The 19,115-nt window shown below is 43.9% G+C and overlaps 1 protein-coding gene across 1 annotated transcript; it reads right to left on the bottom strand.

Annotated features, from left to right (window-relative positions):
- Positions 1-3,698: 3,698 nt before the first annotated feature.
- ADH5 (alcohol dehydrogenase 5 (class III), chi polypeptide) lies at positions 3,699-18,680 on the bottom strand (the record flags this gene model as incomplete). Its single annotated transcript, NM_001082624.1, is given in 10 exon segments — positions 3,699-3,930; positions 4,066-4,204; positions 6,959-7,094; positions 7,805-8,065; positions 8,216-8,435; positions 12,015-12,102; positions 12,621-12,762; positions 15,424-15,525; positions 18,653-18,664; positions 18,667-18,680. Coding segments are annotated over 9 exon segments (1,125 nt in total). The 5' UTR covers positions 18,667-18,680.
- Between the last annotated feature and the right edge of the window lie 435 nt (positions 18,681-19,115).

The raw sequence follows: 19,115 nt of genomic DNA, 5'->3' as shown, positions 1-19,115 counted from the left end.
TTGGGCCATCTTCTGCTTTCCCAGGCCATAGCAGAGAGCTGGATCGGAAGTGGAGCAGCCGGGACTTAAACTGGTGCCCATGTGGGATGCTGGCACTGCAGGCAGCGCCACGGTACCAGCCTCTTCAATGTATTTTAATGTATGTTTCTGACATTTGGTTTGTTCAAAACATCCCGATGCTTTGGCAGTCAAGCGTATTTCAGTGCATGTAAACTGGCCTTGAGTCTGGTGGATTTTTCATCCCTTTCTTGAAAGGAGCGTGTGCACATTTACCTCCTACAGCAGGAATCCCGTTAGTGTCCTGTCTGATACAAAACAATCTGTGAGATCCCAGGCTGCTGTTTTTGTTCCCCTAAAAGTCCACCAAAGGGTATCTTGTGTAATGGAGGACTTTGTACGTTCTTGTTGGTTCTGTAGTTTACAGACACAGTTCACTTGGAATAGTTCTATTAATTTATTATCTATATAGCTATCTAAATTTCCTTCATAAAATGTTTTCTTAAATGTGTTTGCAGCATACTTTTTCAAAAAGCTATTTATTTGATGACAACACCTGATTTTGCATGTTAATTAAAACAAAATTGACTCCAAACTTGGCTGTTTTCCCTGGGTCAGCAAAGTGTCTTTAGAACCCACAGAACAGTGAGTTCCTTTAGGACTTTGTTCATCAGCCTCCTTGGCAGCTTCTCAGCTAAGCGGAGAAAGTTCTGAAGCATTCTGTGAATGGACAATGTTTCTGCTTCTCCAGATTCATACTTTGAGAATGACCAGGTAATAATAATTTTGCTTTCAAATAGGATAAATCCAGCTACCACTATGTGTATTTTTGGAGCCATTTATGTTTGGGATAAATTGTGCACAACATTAATGGACTCTACAATAGAATTTTGGACATAATGTAATTTTTTCTTCATCTCCTTCCAAAATGACCCAATTGCCCATACGTTGTACTTTGTATGTTCCTCTGCTTGTAATACAACTTGTTCAGTCAGACATGCCTGACTGTGGACTTTCTCAAGTGCATATGACCAGGTAGGTTAAATAGAAGGCAGAACAGTCCAACATGCTAAAACTAGAAAAGCAAGAAAGATTTATTAAAAGTGTTAAAGCATAGGAAAAATTTCCTGTTACAAATCATAAAGATGCTTAGAAAATTCTAAATGTTTCAAAATGTAAGATCCTTTAAAAAGTCCATTTTACTAATAGGCACAAAATGTATGATGCAAGTTAATACTCACTGTTAAAATTATTAAAGATTTATTTCCATGAGTTAGATCTTCCATCTGCTGGTTCACTCCCCAGATGGCCTCAACAGCCAGGAGCCAGAAGCTTCTTCTAGGTCTTCAGTGTTGGTGCAGGGCCCACGCACTTGGGCCATCTTTCGCTGCTTTCTCAGGCCATTAGCAGGGAGCTGGATCGGAAGTGGAGCAGCCAGGGCTCTAACTGGTACCTATGTGGGATGCTGGCATCACAAGTGGCAGCTTTACCTGCTGTGCCGTAACACCAGCCCCTAAAACGATCTTTTAAGAGAGCAGTTTAAGCAATTTCAAAAGTCCAAACGCTCCTTCCAAGGTGACAGAATAATCTTGGGTGTACATACATGTAGTGAATGGTTTTCAGCCTTTGATTATTTGTTGTAAAAACCAGGTGGTTTGGCAGCAGATGCAGCATCTTAGATCCAAGATGTAGTCAAAGAATCTTAAAAAGACTACGCCTATTGTTGGACTGTTAGGTCCATGACCCAAGAGTCCTTATGTATTCAGATTCTTGTAAAATTGGTTCTTTATACTGGATCTCTGGGACAGTTGTTCTTTGAGCCAGGAAATGCTAATACTTGTTAAACCTGTCAGGTCAGGGATATGTGCTGTGATGGAAATACTAATCGTCCGGTCAGAACTTGAGTAACATTATACTGCTTTGCTTTTTGTAGTGGTGGATGCAAAGTTTGTCCTGCATGTTCATGCATGTATATCTGCAGTATGCAGAAAAAAAATAAAGGGGGAAAAAAGTCTAAGCCATTAACTCTCCTCAACTACTCTCTGTCACTGCTTTGTACTGCAGTTACCTAAGCAGTATACTTTTGTTCCTAGAAGGCTGAGCTAAACTTAGCCGGGTAAAAAGCATGGTTCTTGGTGGCGCCGCGGCTCACTAGGCTAATCCTCCGCCTGCGGCGCTGGCACCCCGGGTTCTAGTCCCAGTTGGGGCGCCAGATTCTGTCCCGGTTGCTCCTCTTCCAGACCAGCTCTCTGCTGGTCTGGGGAAGGCAGTGGATGGCCCTGGTCCTTGGGCCCCTGCACCCGCATGGGAGACCAGGAGGAAGCACCTGGCTCCTGGCTTCGGATTGGCACAGCGCACTGGCCGTAGTGGCCACTTGGTGAGGTGAACCAGCGGAAGGAAGACCTTTCTCTCTAACTCTGCCTGTCAAACAAAACAAAACAAAACATGGTTCTTGCAGTTGGGCTAGAAGCTAGTTTTACCTTGTTCTTCCTTCCATTTTACCTGGGTCAGTGGCTGGGGCTACTGAAGCCCATAGTTTGTCTCCAGCCCTCTCAGCAAAAATTGGAGAGAAGCTGAGCCACTCTGCCTGGGAGCTGCAAATGCACCAAAGAGCCATCAGAGGAAACGGCTTGCTCTAGGGAACATTTAAACTATTAATTGAAAGTACAGAAAAAAATATTTAAAAGGCTTCAATCTAACCAGAAGACACGTGCATGGCAGATCTCTTGTGCCAAAAAAAAAAAAAAGAATTACACTGTCATGTGGGGAAAATCAAAGGCAAAGAACATTGTTAATAATATTCCTTTTAGGGGCAGGTGTTTGGCATGGTAGTTTAGATGCTTTTTGGGATGTGGGCATCCCAAGTCAGAGTGCATGGTTTGAGTCCCTGCTATTCTGTTTCTGATCCAGCTGCCTGGTAATGTGCACCTGGGAAGTAGCAGGTGATGGCTGACACTTGGGTCTCTTCCACCATACGGGAGGTCTGCATTGAGTTCTGGGTTTTTAGTTTCTGCCTTTGTCCAGTCCTACCTGTTGTGGGTACCTGGGGGTTGAACCAGTGGATAGATCTCTCTGCCTTTCAAATACAATGAAATAATAATAAAAATATTCCTTTTCATGTAACTTAAAGGAAATGTATAAATGCTATTCTGTACATGGACACTTCTGGGAAAATATAAACCTAACTGGTCACCTGTACTTTTTGTGTGTGTGGTGGAGGGGAGGAGTGTGTGTTTTTCATAATATTTCCTCCACTATCTGAATGTGACAGTGGATTAACAAGATCATAGGATAACATACCAGTTTTGGCTTCTTTTTACTTTTCAGACTAAAAGAACCACGTCACCATTTTCAGATTACTAGGTTTGACTAATAAAAGCCATTGGAAGGTCTCTCTGTCTTTCTGTAACTCTGCTTTTCAAATAAACAAATCCTCCCTCACCCCCAAAAGATACTCTTACAGAAGCTGACTTGGATGCTGATGAAATCTGCCAATGATGCCTTGGAAAAATCTGTGCTTTAGTAAAGGCCTTCAAAGTCCCCTGAGTGTTAACTGGGATTGGCAGCAGAGACAATGCTCAAAACCTCTCCTTTGCCCCGTGTCTTCCTCCTTTCCTGAACAGGATGCAAACTATGGGGAAAGGAAGCCTGAGAACAAATGGAGCCTGCAACAGAGATGACAACTTCCACACCAATGCAGAGATTAGTTTTATTTTGTTAGAAAATTGCTTAGTGAGCCAGCAATTGTACATGTGAAGGAGACCATGATTTGTGTGGCACAACACTGTTCCCTGGGGTACTAGTGAAGATGTAAGAGGTGTGAGCGTGGAGGATCTTTGTCCTGTGCATCAGGCTGCTCCCATCAGACAAGAAGGAAGGTACAGGATGGACTTGTTCTCCATGAGAATTTAAATCTTTACAACAGTTCGAATGCTGTAGGGGAAAAACGCAGTACACACAAACGGTTTTAATGATGCCTCATCTTCTGACACCACTAAAATTGTGCTATTTTTGACACCTGCTCCCCCATCAACCCCAAATCTTACTACATTCTACACTAATGCTTACCTCTTCCCTGAGTGCATCAGCTCAAAGGCTTCATTAATTTGGTCAAAAGACAGCGTGTTAGTGACAAATTCATCAACTTTTATCTTCTTGGACATATATTCAGACACCAACTTTGGGACACTTTCCACACTCTTCCATCCTGAAAGAAATCATCTAGTCATCTATTTGTTCAACAGATGTCTACTGTATACTTACTACTTAGAGGGTGAGAGGGTGACATTTAGGAGAATGGATTTTTTGATGCATTGAAGAGGACTGAAAAACTTCAAAATTAGTATCGAGTAGAGGAAGAATTCGACACAGACCTTTAGTCATGAAAGAAGTAAACACCTTAGAGTATTATATTTCTGCATGAAGATTTACTAAAATCTCATTAAGATTGGCCAGTTGAGACTTTTAAACTACCTAGGATAGAAATCTTAGCAACAAGTTTACTTAAGTCCACAACAGCAAAGATTTCTATACTCACAACATTTTAAGCCAGAAAAAGCTGATGGGATGCAAGACTTTATTTCTCTGATTTTATATTCAACAATAAAATAGATAGCATCTCAGAATACAAAAACATGAAATCAAGAAATAAAGTAGTAATTCTTCAGCTAAGTGAGATTTTAACAACATTAGATGCTTTAATTTCTTCCTTATCTTGAATGAATCAATAGATCAACAAAGAAGCCTCCCTACCTTTTATGAGTTCTTTGGACATTTCACATTTCCTTTAAGACTTTTTACTAGTTCCCTTCTTATATCCTCTGCCAAATTTAATTTTTTTCCACCTACAAATTCTAGGGATATTTTTCTTTCTCTGAAATCTGGTGACAGACAGCTAACGTCTCTGCTACTTTTTTTTCAGCCAGTGTGTGCTAGGATGGGACTTCGGTTACAGGCTATCACCAAGACCCCTGGCTCAGTCACTCAGGCTTGGAGTGCTCTTTCTAATGCTCCCAGCGAGCATGTTTTGCAAGTGTGCACTGAGATAACCCAGCTGTGGTGTACATCCAGGCTCTAGAAAGTAAAAAGCTTACAATGATATTTTCTAATGCAAGATCTGTAGGGTAAAGAAGGAAAACTGGGGCTGGCGCCATGGCGCATCCCATATGGGCGCCAGTTCTAGTCCCGGCTGCTCCTCTTCCAATCCAGCTCTCTGCTGTGGCCTGGGAAAACAGTAGAAGATGGCCCAAGTCCTTGGGCCCCTGCACCTGCATCAGAGACCAGGAAGAAGTACTTGGCTCCTGGCTTTGGATTGGCCAGCTCCAGCCGTTGTGGCCATTTGGGGAGTGAACCAACAGAAGGAAGACCTTTCTCTCTGTCTCTCCCTCTCACTGTCTGTAACTCTACCTCTCAAATAAATGAATAAAAACCTTAAAAAAAAAAAAGGAAAACTGGTCAAACTACTCATTTAAGCACGTTTTCCCAGTCTTTTTTTCTTTCAAAAGAAGTGGCATTAATAGGAGGTAGGGGAGCTAATTACAGACATCTTGTTGCACCTGGATCATTCAAAACCCATGTTGAGTTTTCTTTCTTAAGAAGACAGTGAGATATAAGTGTATTGTTAAGCAGCCTATGAAAACTTTAGATGTTGGGAAATATAAAACATTTTGATGTCTTTTGTCTTTCCTCACTGTGCAGCCACAAAAAGGTAGAAACTGTTTCCCAGCATTCTGCTGGCAGTTCAAATACATAAGGGCTTTTTAGGATCACACAATTGAAAAATGGTAAATCTGGAAGCTACTCAATTTTGTTGGAAGCTTTTGTCTAGTTTAATATTTTCAGCTTGGGGCTGACTTGGTGGTGTAGTAGGTCAAGCATCTGGCTGTGGCACTGGCATCCCATATGGTCGACAGTTTGAATCATGGCTGTTCCATTTCTGATCCAGCTCCCTGCTGATGGCCTGGGAAAACAGTAGAAGAAGACCCAAGTCCTGGGGCCCCTGTACCCAGGTAGGAGACCCAGAAGAAGCTCCTGCTTCCTGGTTTTGGGTCAGCTCGGATCTGGCCGTTGCAGCCATTAGGGGTGTGAACCAGTGGATGGAAGACTTCTCTGTCTCTCCTTGTCTTTCTGTCTTTCCCCTAGCCTGTAACTATGCCTCTCAAGTAAATAAATAAATCTTTAAAAACATATAAAAAACTATACTTTCAGCTTCAGACACAGTATTGATTGCTGCTGAAATTGGGAGTATTCAGACAGAGACATGTTCACACCCAGGGATCACTGCACTCTGGACAGATGAGTAAAAATAGGACAACCTATTTAAGTTCATGGTATCAACAACAGGGTGGCTGACACTGCTGCTGGCTGACCCTACAGTTTCTCCCCCTGCCCACCCTCCAACTGCTTCCTCATTACTAGATTTTTTTTTAAAAAAGATTAACTTATTTACTTGCAAGGAAGACTTAGAAAGAGGAAAAGACAGACATTTCATCTGCTGGTTCACTCCCCAAATGCCTGAAACAGCCAGAGTTGAGCGAAGCCAAAACCAGGAGTCAGAAACTCAATTTGAGTCTCCTGTGTTGGCGGCAGGGGCCCAAGCACTTGGGCCATCTGCTGCTGCTTTCCCAGGCCATTAGCAGGGAGCTGGATTGGAAGTGGAGCAGCTGGGACTTGTATTGGAGCTCATGGGATGCTGGCACTGCAGGAGGTGGCTTAACCTTCTGTGCCACAATGCTGGCCCCTGAACTTTTTTTTCTTTTTTTTCAAAGGCTGTGTAACAACTGTCCAGGGGCTTCAGAAGAAGCTGAGCCCCTGCCCAGTCCAGGGATAAATACTGACTTTCAAACCCTGTTATTAAAATATCCTTGTGTGTAACAACTTAGGAATGAGAAGGTGGTAGCCTGGGCTCAAAAATCCAATGAAAATATCAAGAGAAAATGTACTCATCTTATCATGGAATTACCTCCAAAGGCAGTGCCTTTCCATGTGCGGCCTGTCACCAGCTGGAATGGACGAGTGGAAATTTCTTCACCTGCACCAGCTACTCCAACCACCACGCTGACGCCCCAGCCTTTGTGGCATGCCTCAAGTGCTGCTCTCTGCAGGAACAGAGATACAACCAAAACACTGAAGTCAGTACATTTGCTGAGAATAACTTCCTCCCCAGAAACTTCCAGTCGGAAAGGAGGTGGTGGTGGCATAAAGCTTTTATTTAAAAAATCGCAACAGAACATCCAAATTTAATGTTTAATTTTTTTCAACAGTTATATTTTTAAAATTATTAACCTGGATAAATATCCATACAAGTTGAAAGAACTTCAGCTTTTATTTGCTTTCTATTATTAAAAAAAGTAAATCCTCACCTGAAATTCCATTGCCTTTAACACCTTTATGGAGTGCCCACTTCGTGTCAAGGAGCTGTCACTACTGACATTATATAGATGAGGAAACTGAGCCTTAGAGGAATGGAAAGCTGTTTGTTCAAGCCACAGAGTTAGCAAGTGGATGTGTACCTAATCTGAAAGCCAATGCTCTCTACAACTGCATTATTCTGTCTTTTCATTTAATAAATTATGAGACATATACACTTAGTGTGCATCAGAAGGAATAGATTTTTTCATCTTTCCCTGAGATGATGTATCCCCATCCCATTTATAGCTCAGTTTTTTTCCTCTTCTTCTATCAGAATAATTCTTATGAAAAGAAATTTTTTCCTTTGCAAAAACAAAACAATTTTTCATCTTAAAGAAACCACATTAAAAAAAAGCAGGTCCACCAACCAAATTGAAAGGAAGCCAAGCACACTCACCATGACCTTCACATTGCCAATACACTCAAAGGAATAGTCCACTCCTCCGTCGGTCTTCTCAACGAGTACTTCCTGGATGGGTTTACTGAAGTCTTGAGGGTTAATACACTCAGTGGCACCAAACTCTTTGGCCCTTGCAAACTTATCTTTATTGATGTCCACGGCAATGATCCGGGATGCACCAGCCGCTTTACAGCCCATGATGGCTGCCAATCCAACTCCTCCCAGGCCAAAGACAGCACAAGTGGAGCCAGGCTCCACCTAAATATGAAGACAGTCAATAAACCACTCATTGCAGAAGAGTAAAGCAGATCACTAGGTTTCTACAGATCAGGTCAATGTCACTGTTGCAGCAACGCTTTGCTGAACTGAATTAGAAGGTATAAAATGAACCCCAGGCTGCTCTCTTACCTTGGCAGTGTTTAATGCAGCACCATAACCAGTAGAAATGCCACAACCCAGAAGGCAGACTTTATCCAAAGGCGCTGAAGGGTCTATTTTAGCAACAGAGATATCAGCCACAACCGTGTATTCAGAAAATGTGCTGGTTCCCATGTAATGCAAAATTGTCTTTCCTTTGCAAGTAAATCTGCTAGTACCATCTGGCATTAAGCCTTTTCCTTGAGTGACTCTATGCAAACAAAAAAGGAAAATGACAGGGTAGACTCAGGTTTCATCCAAAAGAAATCAGCATATGAAAGAGTTATCTGTACCCTATGTTCACTAAAGCACAATTCACAATAGCTAAGATATGTAATCCATCCAGATGTCCATCACCTGTTGACTGGATAAAGAAATTATAGTATATATACACTATGGAGTACAACTCAGCTGTAAAAAAAAAATGAAATCCTGTCTTTTGCAACAAGATGGATGCAATTGGAAACCATTACACTTAGTGAAATAAGCCCATCCCAAAAAGATATATGTTTTCCCTGATCCAAGGTAACTAAAATGTAATGTACTGGAGTGAAATGGACATTTTGAGATTCAATGATTGTTTACAGACCTTGTGTCTTCCATTAAGGAACAGTATTTTTTCCTTCATACTGTTTGTTCAATTTTTTTACTTAATGTAGGGTAAACTTTATGATCATTAAGTAAACTGAAAATAGATTTTTGTAAAAATTAAGAGTGGGATTTGGGGAGGGAGGAGGAAGAAAGATTGGAGGGTAGGCAGGAGGCATGGTAGGGTGGGAAGTATCACTATATTCCTAAATCTGTATATATGAAATACATGAAATTTGTTTAACTTAAATGAAATAAAAAAAAAGGAATCAGGTTTCTTAAGTCACAGAAGAAATAAATCAGTTTTTAAAATAATGACCAGTAAAGTGTAATAAGACCAAAAGTATATTTCTTATTATTAATAATTTAGCACCTTTCAGCATTGCCTTTTCAGCAAAACTTATAAGAAGTTTTCCAATATTCAACAGTTTTCTAGAATTGAATACCAAACTTGTTTTAAATAGAAGTAAAACATTAGGATCAGAAAATGTAAGATTCCATCATAAAACTCTGTGAGCAAATAACTTTATAAAGGATAAAGCCAAAACCAGCAGTTACACAAGCAGATCCTCCATCCACTGGCTCACTACTCAAATGTTTTCAAAGGCTGGGACTGAACCAAGTCAAAGCCAGGAGCCAGGAACTCAATCTGGTCTCCCAAGTGGGTAGCAGAGACCTGAGAACCTGAGGGATTATCTGCTGCTCTGGAATCGGAAACAGAGCCAGGACTCAAACCCTTGCACTCTGACAAAGAAAGTGTGTATCTCAAAAGCAGAATCTTAACCAAATGGTCACTCCTAGAGGAATTTCTTTTCCTTTTCTTTTTAAAAAAAGATTTATATATTTATTTGAAAGAGTTAGAGAAAGAGATCTTCCTTCCACTGGTTCACTTCCCAAATGGCCTCAACTGCCAGGATTGGGCTAAGTCAAAGCCAGGAGCTTCTTCTTTTTTTGACAGGCAGAGTTAGATAGTGAGAGAGAGAGAGAGAGAGACAGAAAGGTCTTCCTTTTTCCGTTGGTTTACCCCCCAAGTGGCCACTATGGCTGGCACACTGCGCTGATCTGAAGCCAGGAGCCAGGTGCTTCCTCCTGGTCTCCCATGTGGGTGCAGGGCCCAAGCACCTGGGCCATCCTCCACTGCCTTCCCGGGCCACAGCAGAGAGCTGGACTGGAAGAAGAGCAACCGGGACTAGAAACGGGGGTGCCAGCAACCGCAGGCGGAGGATTAGCCCAGTGAGCTGTGGCGCTGGCCAAAGCCAAGAGCTTCTTCTGGGTCTTCTGTGCAGGTGCAAGAAGCCCAAATACTTGGGCCATCCTCTGCTGCTTTTCCCAGGTCATTAGCAGGGAGCTAGATAAGAAGTGGAGCAGCTGGACCTCAAACCAGCACCCATATGGGATGCTGGCTCTACCTGCTGTGCCACAATGCTGGCCCCAGAGGAGTTTCTTGAATAAAAGGTGACATAGGATACAATATAGGCCTTGGGAGAATTTCTTCCTCTGAAAAGTTATAGCCACAAAAAGCCCATCACCATTATTATACCTGACATGCCACAAAATTTTTAAGACTGTACTTGAAATTCCTTGTCAAAACAGTCAGATATTTTTTGGCTCAAACTTTATGAAAATTAACTGGGTTAATAAATGGAATCTTCCTTTACAAAAATCTAAGCTAATTTTGTCAACATTATTAGAAAACAAATGCAAGAACAGATCTGTCCTACAGCGCTGGCAAGAGTGTAAACTGCTTACTGTCACGTTGGAGAGTTCTAGATGCACATCCTGTAACTTGGCCAACTCCTACCCCAGGAAAAAAACCAAAACAAAGTACAGCACACAAACATCAAAAGATATGTGGAAGAATACTCTGAGCAGCAGTAACCATAACAGCCCCATGCTGGGAGCATCCTAAATGATAATCAACAGGAAAATGGATAAACAGTGGCATTTGGAATGCAACTACCACAGAGCAACAGAAATGAACCTCTGATGCACATAGCAACTTGGCTATATTGCACAGACATTGTGAATGACAGAAACCAGACAAAAGAGCACACAACTGCAAGATTCTGGTCATGCAACATTTTATAGTAGAGGAAATCACAACTGTGGTAACCTTTCCAGGGAGGCAGATGTTGCCTTGGAATGGGCACAAGGGACTTTGTGGGGTGTTGGTAGGGCTCCCTCTCTTAATCTGGTGAGGGCTCTAACCAGCAGGTGTGTTTAAACATTCATTAAGTTGTAGATTTAAGATCTGTATGCCATAAATATTTTATTAAATGTATTATGTTCTACCTTAATAAAGAAACAAAAGAAGGGAACAAACAGTAGTAGTTCATTTTTGATGGTATGTCACAACTGCATCGCAAATACCACTTTTATCCATACTCCTACTGATGTTTAGGTTGCTCCTAAATTTAAGACTGCCTCAAAGAAGCAGTTATTCAAGTGTTGCTATGGTAGTACAATAGATTAACTATCTTTTCTGTGTCAAGGGGTTACGTTACCTCTTACAGTCTCCCCAGGTATTAACATTATGAGCGTAATGAGGTAAGTTTTACTACTTTGATTTAATGGACAATAAAATGGCTCATAAAAATGACTTTGTTTAATCTCACAAGCATGTCCTTCTTTACTACACATTCTGGAAAACTTGGCTGAGTGTTATTGAAAGAGGAGCTATCCAGAAACTTGTTTTATATCTTGATAGCTGGTAGTCCTGGGCAAACCCCTGATTTTCTGAGTCTATTTTCTCATCTATGAAAACGAGCAATTCCAGTACCAGTGATGGTGGTATCATTTTAAAGCTGAAATGAGAGGTGGTCATTTGGCCCAGTGGTTAAGAGGTTATTTGGAATGCCAGCATCCCCTGTCAGAGGGCCTGGGTCCCGATTTCAGCTTTCTGGTAATGAGCACTCTGGGATGGCTCAAGTAGTTGGCTTCTTGCCACCCACAAGGAAGACCTGTACTGAGCCCCTGACTCTCAGCTTCAGCCTGGCCCAGCCCTAGCTACTGAGCATCTGGGGAGTAAACCAGCGGATGGGAGCTCTATCTCCCTCTGTCTCTCCATCTAGCAAATAAATAAAACACTCTAACAGCAGAAATGAAATAATGTATGTAAAATGCATGTTATAAATTGCCACACAATTTCTTACCATTGTTAATATGACCTCTTATTTTAAGAATAAAATAGAAATATACTAACCTTATTTTCTGGCAAAGATTTGTTTTAGGATTAAGACAAAACTTGCACTCTCCACACTGTGGGATGTAAAGTGGGATGACAGTATCACCTGGGAAACAAATGCGAAGACATTATCTAGAAGAGGTAGCATCTGTTTCTAAGTGGCTACATCAGCCCTGCAAATTCTCACCCCTGTCAGCGGGTGCGGCTTGCCAAAGTCAACAGCTTTAAGCTATAGAACCTTACCCACATTACACCATCTAGACACTGTCTGACCATCGGAAAAGTCTTTTTCAGAACTGTTATCTAAATGAAACTTTTCACAGTAACTGCAGAACAAGGAGGTTGTGTACATCAAAATACTGGTTCACTAATGCTTCTTTACAAATTCTTGCTTGGTTTGCCAAAACTGGCTCTAGAAATATATTTAAAGAGCTGTGAACAAACAGTAGCTTGAAAATAAAAATAGAAAAAAAAAAAAAAACCCTCAAATATCTGTGCTTTTCTAGTGAGAGAAAAAAAGCAAGTGTTGGCAGTAACCTGTTCATAAATTGTGTGTAACATCAGAAAAATCATTTCACTATAAAATAAGCCACAACCATCAAATAATTCAAATCCTCTCCTTACCTGCCTTCAGGTTAGTAACTCCTTCGCCAACACTTTCCACAATTCCAGCACCTTCATGTCCCAAGATCACTGGAAAACACCCCTCAGGATCGGCTCCACTCAAGGTATAGGCATCGGTGTGGCAAACTGCAGTGGCGAAGATCTACGAGCATATTAAAATATTCCGCATTTAAGTGTGTGCGCATGCAATTCAGAGTGAGGCACAGGTCAGATGAAAGGCATTTTACTTTAATATATTTCATGGATTCTAAAACACATTTCTTTCATATTTTAACCTCTCTAAAATCACCAGGTGGGGTTGGCGTTGTAGTGTAGCAGGTGAAGCTGCTGCCTGCAATGCTGACATCCCATGTGGGCACAGGTTAGTGCACTGGCTGTTCCTCTTCCCATCCAGATCCCTGATGATGGCCTATGAGGGCAGCAGAGGATGGCCTGGGTGTTTGGGTCCCTGCTATCCAAGTGGGAGACCTGAAGGAATCTGCTGGCTGCTGGCTTCGGTATGGTCCAACCCTGGCTGTTTGGCCATCTTAAGAGTAAACCAGTGGATGGGCCGGCGCCGCAGCTCACTAGGCTAATCCTCCGCCTTGCGGCACTGGCACACCGGGTTCTAGTCCCGGTCGGGGCGCCGGATTCTGTCCCAGTTGCCCCTCTTCCAGGCCAGCTCTCTGCTATGGCCCGGGAGTGCAGTGGAGGATGGCCCAAGTGCTTGGGCCCTGCACCCCATGGGAGACCAGGATAAGTACCTGGCTCCTGCCATCGGATCAGCGCGGTGCGCCGGCCGCGCGCTGCGGCCATTGGAGGGTGAACCAACGGCAAAAGGAAGACCTTTCTCTCTGTCTCTCTCTCTCACTGTCCACTCTGCCTGTCAAAAACAAAACAAAACAAAACAAAAGAGTAAACCAGTGGTTGGAGGATTAGTCTCTCTTTCCCTCTCTGTGTTTCTTTCAAGTAAATAGATAAATCTTTATTAAAAAAAAAAAATCAGCACGTGCTGATAACCCACGGCATCTTAACAATTAGAACTAGCGGCATTATTTTAGGTGCATAAAAGCCATGGTGCACTTATGGGCAATGAAATGCAGATTATCTATTCCCCTTTCCAGTGCATATTTGCAAGGCAGGGTGTGCAAGGGATTTTACAGGCACCGTATCTTTAGGCATGGAGAGGTGTCATCACCCGTGCACAAAACAGGCTGTGCCTATCTCACTGCTGGCTTCCTCCTGATTGCTGGGAAATGAGATGGCTGCAAAGGTACTATTTCTGAAACATGCCACTTTACTCGAGTCTGGGTCAAAATCCAGAGCTTGTAGTGGAACCAACTCCCTTTTTAGAAAGCACACATAGGGGGCGGCACTGCAGCACAGTGGGTAAAGCCACTGCCTGCAGTGTCAGCATCCCATATGGGCACCAAGTTGAGTCCCGGCTGCTCCACTTCCAATCCAGCTCTCTGCTGTGGCCCGGGAAGGCAGTGGAGGATGGCCCAAGTGCTTGGGCCCTGCACCCACATGGGAGACGCAGAAGAAAACTCCTGGCTTCTGGATTCAGACAGGCCCACCTCTGGCCGTTGTGGCCATTTGGGGAGTGAACTTGCAGATGGAAGACTTCTCTTTCTGCCTCTGCCTCTCTGTAACTCTGCCTTTCAAATAAATAAATCTTAAAAAAAAAAAAAAAACATATAATTTTTACTTAAATAAGCCCTTTATCCCTATCTCTCTAGCTATTAAGTACCATTTTTCCCAACCACCAAAAGGCAGAAAGGCAAATCTTGGAGTGTTCATATTTATGCCTCTGCTTCTGGCCTATGTGCCCACTTACAAAGAGACATTCTTTCCCATCTGTCAGCAGTTTCAGAGAAGACAGCTTAACACACTCCTTTCACTGCTACTCTTCTATCCAGGGCAAACATTATCTTCAGTGGCAAAATCATAACCAGCTTAATTCCTGAATTTGAAGAAAACAATTCGAAGTACTGTAAGATTTCAGATTCCCAGGTCTGGTGGACAAAGGACCTTCAAAAGGTTCTTGGTCCTGGGCTCCTTGACTTCACAGGTACGATCCTGGGGTACATGACTTTGGTATGGTCCGTTTGGAAGTCAGATAAAGGGATGTCACAGGAAAAAAAAAAAAAAAAGCTGTAACTCTTTTTTCCCCTACAATATTAGTTTTATTTATCAGTTATTACTTTAAAGTGTTAATTTTATATCAAAACAAGTAGGAAGCAGAATGCTGAAAACACGAAGTTTTATAAACATCAAGCTTCCAGGATCTCTCCAGCTGGCTGCTTTGTGCAGTGCGCCTCTCTCCAGGGGCAACTTGCTCTGCCGCAGCGGAGAAGCAGCGGAACACAAACTCCCTGGACGCTGGTCTCTGCTGGCAGGTCAGCTCATCTGAAAGCTCTCTAAGAAGCCGACTTCACTTGCTCGTTGCCCCAGTCAATCAGCAACCTCTTCCCCAGTCTTATTTGAAGTCCCTACTGACAAAACTGAAAACATTTGTTTCCAACATGTCACCATAACGGTAGAGTCATGGGATCAGCAAAAAGGAGAGCATCGAAAGTCACCTGAAAATAAAGCTACACAAGGTCAACTGCAGCATCCAGTTATCCACATAGATGGCTACCTAGCACAAGATCAGAACACAAGGCTGGAGACAAGGGTGCATGATTCTAGAGCTGGATAACTTTCAGCGCCATCTCCTTGTCACTCCCCGATGGGACTTATCCTCCACAGACCTCAGATCTACTCTTCTACCCAGAGACCTCATTTTAAGTCTTTTCTTCCAGCGCCTTAGCTGTATCATTACCTTAATTCGAACTTCATGAGCCTTTGGGGGTGCGACCTCTATTTCCTCTATGGAGAGAGGCTTTCCTGCCTCCCAGGCAACTGCAGCCTTGCACTTGATAACCTGAAATGGACAGAAAGAGTGTAAGCTGTTTTTCCTCTTAAACTATGAATTGGTCCATTTAGATACAAGTGAATGTTAATTTTGGAAAGTGTATCACAGATTCACAAAGAAGACATCTAAATGATAGGAGAACTGTGTTGAGATTTTGTATCAACAGGATACATTTAAAAAGCTTTAACTGAAATGACCACATGATCAAATACAAAAGCCTCTTTTGATTATAATTTTATTCATCAACTATTTAGTGATCCTCTACAATGCATAATTAAAAACAGGTTAAGAATGCAGGTTGATGGAGTGGGTGCTGTCATGTGGCAGGTTAAGCTGCAATATGGGATGCATATGCAAGCATCCCATATTGCAGTGCCTGGGATTGAGTCCTACCTCTACTTCTGGTCCAGCTTCCTACTAATGTGCACACTTGGGGGCAGCAGTACTTGAAAACTTTGTGTTTTCAACATTTCAGGCCACAAGGGATCCAGACAGAGTTCTTGACATTGGTCTGACTCAGCCCTGGCCGTTGTGGGCATCTGGAGAGGGAACCAGTGGATGAAAGATCTGGCTTTGTCTACTGTATTTCAAATAAATAAAAATTAAGGGGGGCTGGCGCTGTGGCGCAGCAGGTTAAAGCCCCAGCCTTCAGCACTGGCAGCCCATATGGACGCCGGTTTAAGTCCCGTTGCTCCACTTGCGATCCAGCTCTCTGCTCTGGCCTAGGAAAACAGAAGAAGATGGCACAAGTCCTTGGGCCCCTGCACCCACATGGGAGACCCAGAAGAGGCTCCTGGCTCCTGGCTTCAGATCAGCACAGCTTTGGCCGTTGTGGTCATTTGGGGCGTGAACCAGCAGAATGGAAGACCTCTCTCCCTCTCTGGCTCTACTTCTCTCTGTAACTCTGTCTTTCAAATAAATAAATAAATTCTTTTCATATGTGGTTATTGAGCACTTGGAAAACAGTTTGAGCTAGGATATGCTGTAACTGTAAAATATATCTGCATTTTGAAGACTTGGTACAAACACAGGTATGACTATCTCATTAATAACACTTTAAAAATATTAGCTACAAAATAAAATAGTATTTTGAATAGCTCGATTGGCTTATTTATTTAATTTTTTTTTAATTTTTTTTTTTTTTGTCAGGCAGAGTGGACAGTGAGAGAGACAGAGAGACAGAGAGAAAGGTCTTCCTTTGCCGTTGGTTCACTCTCCAATGGCCGCCGCGGCCGGTGCGCTGCGGCCGGCGCACCACGTTGATCCGATGGCAGGAGCCAGGAGCCAGGTGCTTTTCCTGGTCTCCCATGGGGTGCAGGGCCCAAGCACCTGGGCCATCCTCCACTGCACTCCCTGGCCACAGCAGAGAGCTGGCCTGGAAGAGGGGCAACCGGGACAGAATCCGGCGCCCCGACCGGGACTAGAACCCGGTGTGCCGGCGCCGCTAGGCGGAGGATTAGCCTAGTGAGCCGCGGCGCCGGCCTTCGATTGGCTTATATAAGTACACCATCAGAGACTACAGTCAGCATGAGGAAGGTTGACAACTGACGTAATGCTTAGGAAATATGTTAACAGGATCAAGGCTGCAAACAACTAGGTTCACAGGAGACAGACCTGAGAGTCAACAACTGAAAAAGTGTGATTTAAAGAGACAGGCACAAAGTCCTTCAGAGAGGAAAGTGGGAAAAAAAAATGCACTCTCCGTGGTGGGATGGGGAATGTGTCACTTTTAAACTGGATACTGATGGGTGAGGAAAGCATAGCTATAAACGGTGATAAAACATTTAAGGGGGGCTTTTCAGAAAGCTCATGGACAAATGGAAATTAACATATTATGCAAATTGCCATGACTTTTTTTTTTGAAGCCCCTTCATACACACAGGTGGTTAGGAGGACTGTGTGAAAAGGTTTATGACTAACAGTCCTTGGCACAGTGGCAGCTTTGCCAAGTAAGAAGTTATCAGTAGCAATCAGTAGCAGCAGAACAAAGTGAGGAGGAAAGGAGAGGTGTACTGTATCCAGAAACAAGGAGTGGCTTGAGTAAATGGGTGAGGCTGGGAGGCACCACTTGAAAAATGAAAATGCAGATATTAAATTGGATAATACAGAGAATCTGGACACAGCATTGCAATCTCTTCATTTCAATGTGCTGAAATCTCAAAATAATATCCCCAAAGTCAAAATCACAACACTGAGCCAATGCGACAATTAAATAACTCAGAATGTAAATCTGATGCCTCACTCCTTTGAAAAATATTTGAAAGCTGCTTAACCTTTCCCTTTCCCTTACAAATCTAAGCAAAACAAAGCCCCACTCCAGATCCAAGGCCAACTGCCCTACTTTAACATTTGGATTATCATAGGAATAACTTTTCACCTTCTCAGAATAAAGACATTTTGGTAATAAAAAAAATGCCAACTTATAAAGTTTTAAAGATCGAAGTTCATCATTTCTGTTAAACTCCGAAAAGTTAAGGTCACGTATCTTCTTAGAAAATGTCCAAAGTTTGCAAAGCACTGGAACAACTGCAGAGTGATTTATTCACATCATTTGTATAACGCTGCCTTGGACGGCGAATGTGCATTTCAGGAACCTGTCGCCCAGGAATCCCGACTCTACCATCCGTGCTGCGAAGCACAGCGCTGAAACGCTGTAAACCGCTCGCCGGTTAGGCAAGGGTTAAAGCTGAGTATCAACCGGTCGTAAACTTGTGCTCAAAATGTTACAGGACCCAGGAGTCCTCACAAAACGCACCGCTCGGTGGCATTGGAATTCTGCTCAGCCGCGCTTATGAAGTCAATGACCGGAACACGAGCAACACCGGGTTCAGATCGTTGGCCTTGTCGCGGCTTTGGTCGCTTGCAAGGACGACCGGTTGCAAGCCACGGCCGCTCCGACCAGCCCAGGCCCGGCCCCCACGCCCGGTTCTCCCATCCCCCAGCCCGCTCCGCTAGTCCTCGAAGCAGCCAACAAAGTGAGGAGCTGCAACAGAGCCTCCCTCCCTCCCTCCCCGCTGCACCCGGGTAGCGGGATCCCGTCCCGCGAGCAGCCCCGCACGCCCCGGGGCTAGCGGTCAGCGGCCACGTCCTGCTCTCTCTGTCTTCCACCCGGGGCCCAAGACGGGGCGAGAGCTACCTTGTTAGCCATGTCTTCGGGATCGGGTCCGCGCGGGCTCTGGCATCCGGGGACGCTCGAGCGGGGACGAGGAAGTGGGCGGGGCGTGCGGCGGGGGCGGGGCCTGAGGCGACGTCCGCGAGGACGCCAACCCGGAGGGCGGCACCCGAGGCGTGGCCTCGCCGGGGAGCGGGCCCGGCTGACCCGCGCCTGCTGGTCAGGGCTCCTCAGACAGCTTCTGGGACGGGAACGGTGACCCCGTGTAGTTTTGGTCCAGCCTTGGAAAAGAAGGCTTATAAAGAGTGGAGGAAGGCGAGGGAACGGGAGTCTGGCTGGGAGCCCGCGAGACAGAGCGCACCTGTTACAGCGTGGCGTGTGCGCTTGGCGATGCCAGGATGAGTGGCATACAGCCCTTCAAGGGACTCAAACTTGGGGAATAGGATACAGGCGGGCAGAAGGAGGGCAGTTTGTTCAGCAGACCTCC

Source organism: Oryctolagus cuniculus, chromosome 8 (assembly GCF_964237555.1).
Source record: "Oryctolagus cuniculus chromosome 8, mOryCun1.1, whole genome shotgun sequence".
Classification (NCBI taxonomy): Eukaryota; Metazoa; Chordata; class Mammalia; order Lagomorpha; family Leporidae; genus Oryctolagus; species Oryctolagus cuniculus.
This window is presented reverse-complemented; position numbering and strand designations above follow the sequence as displayed.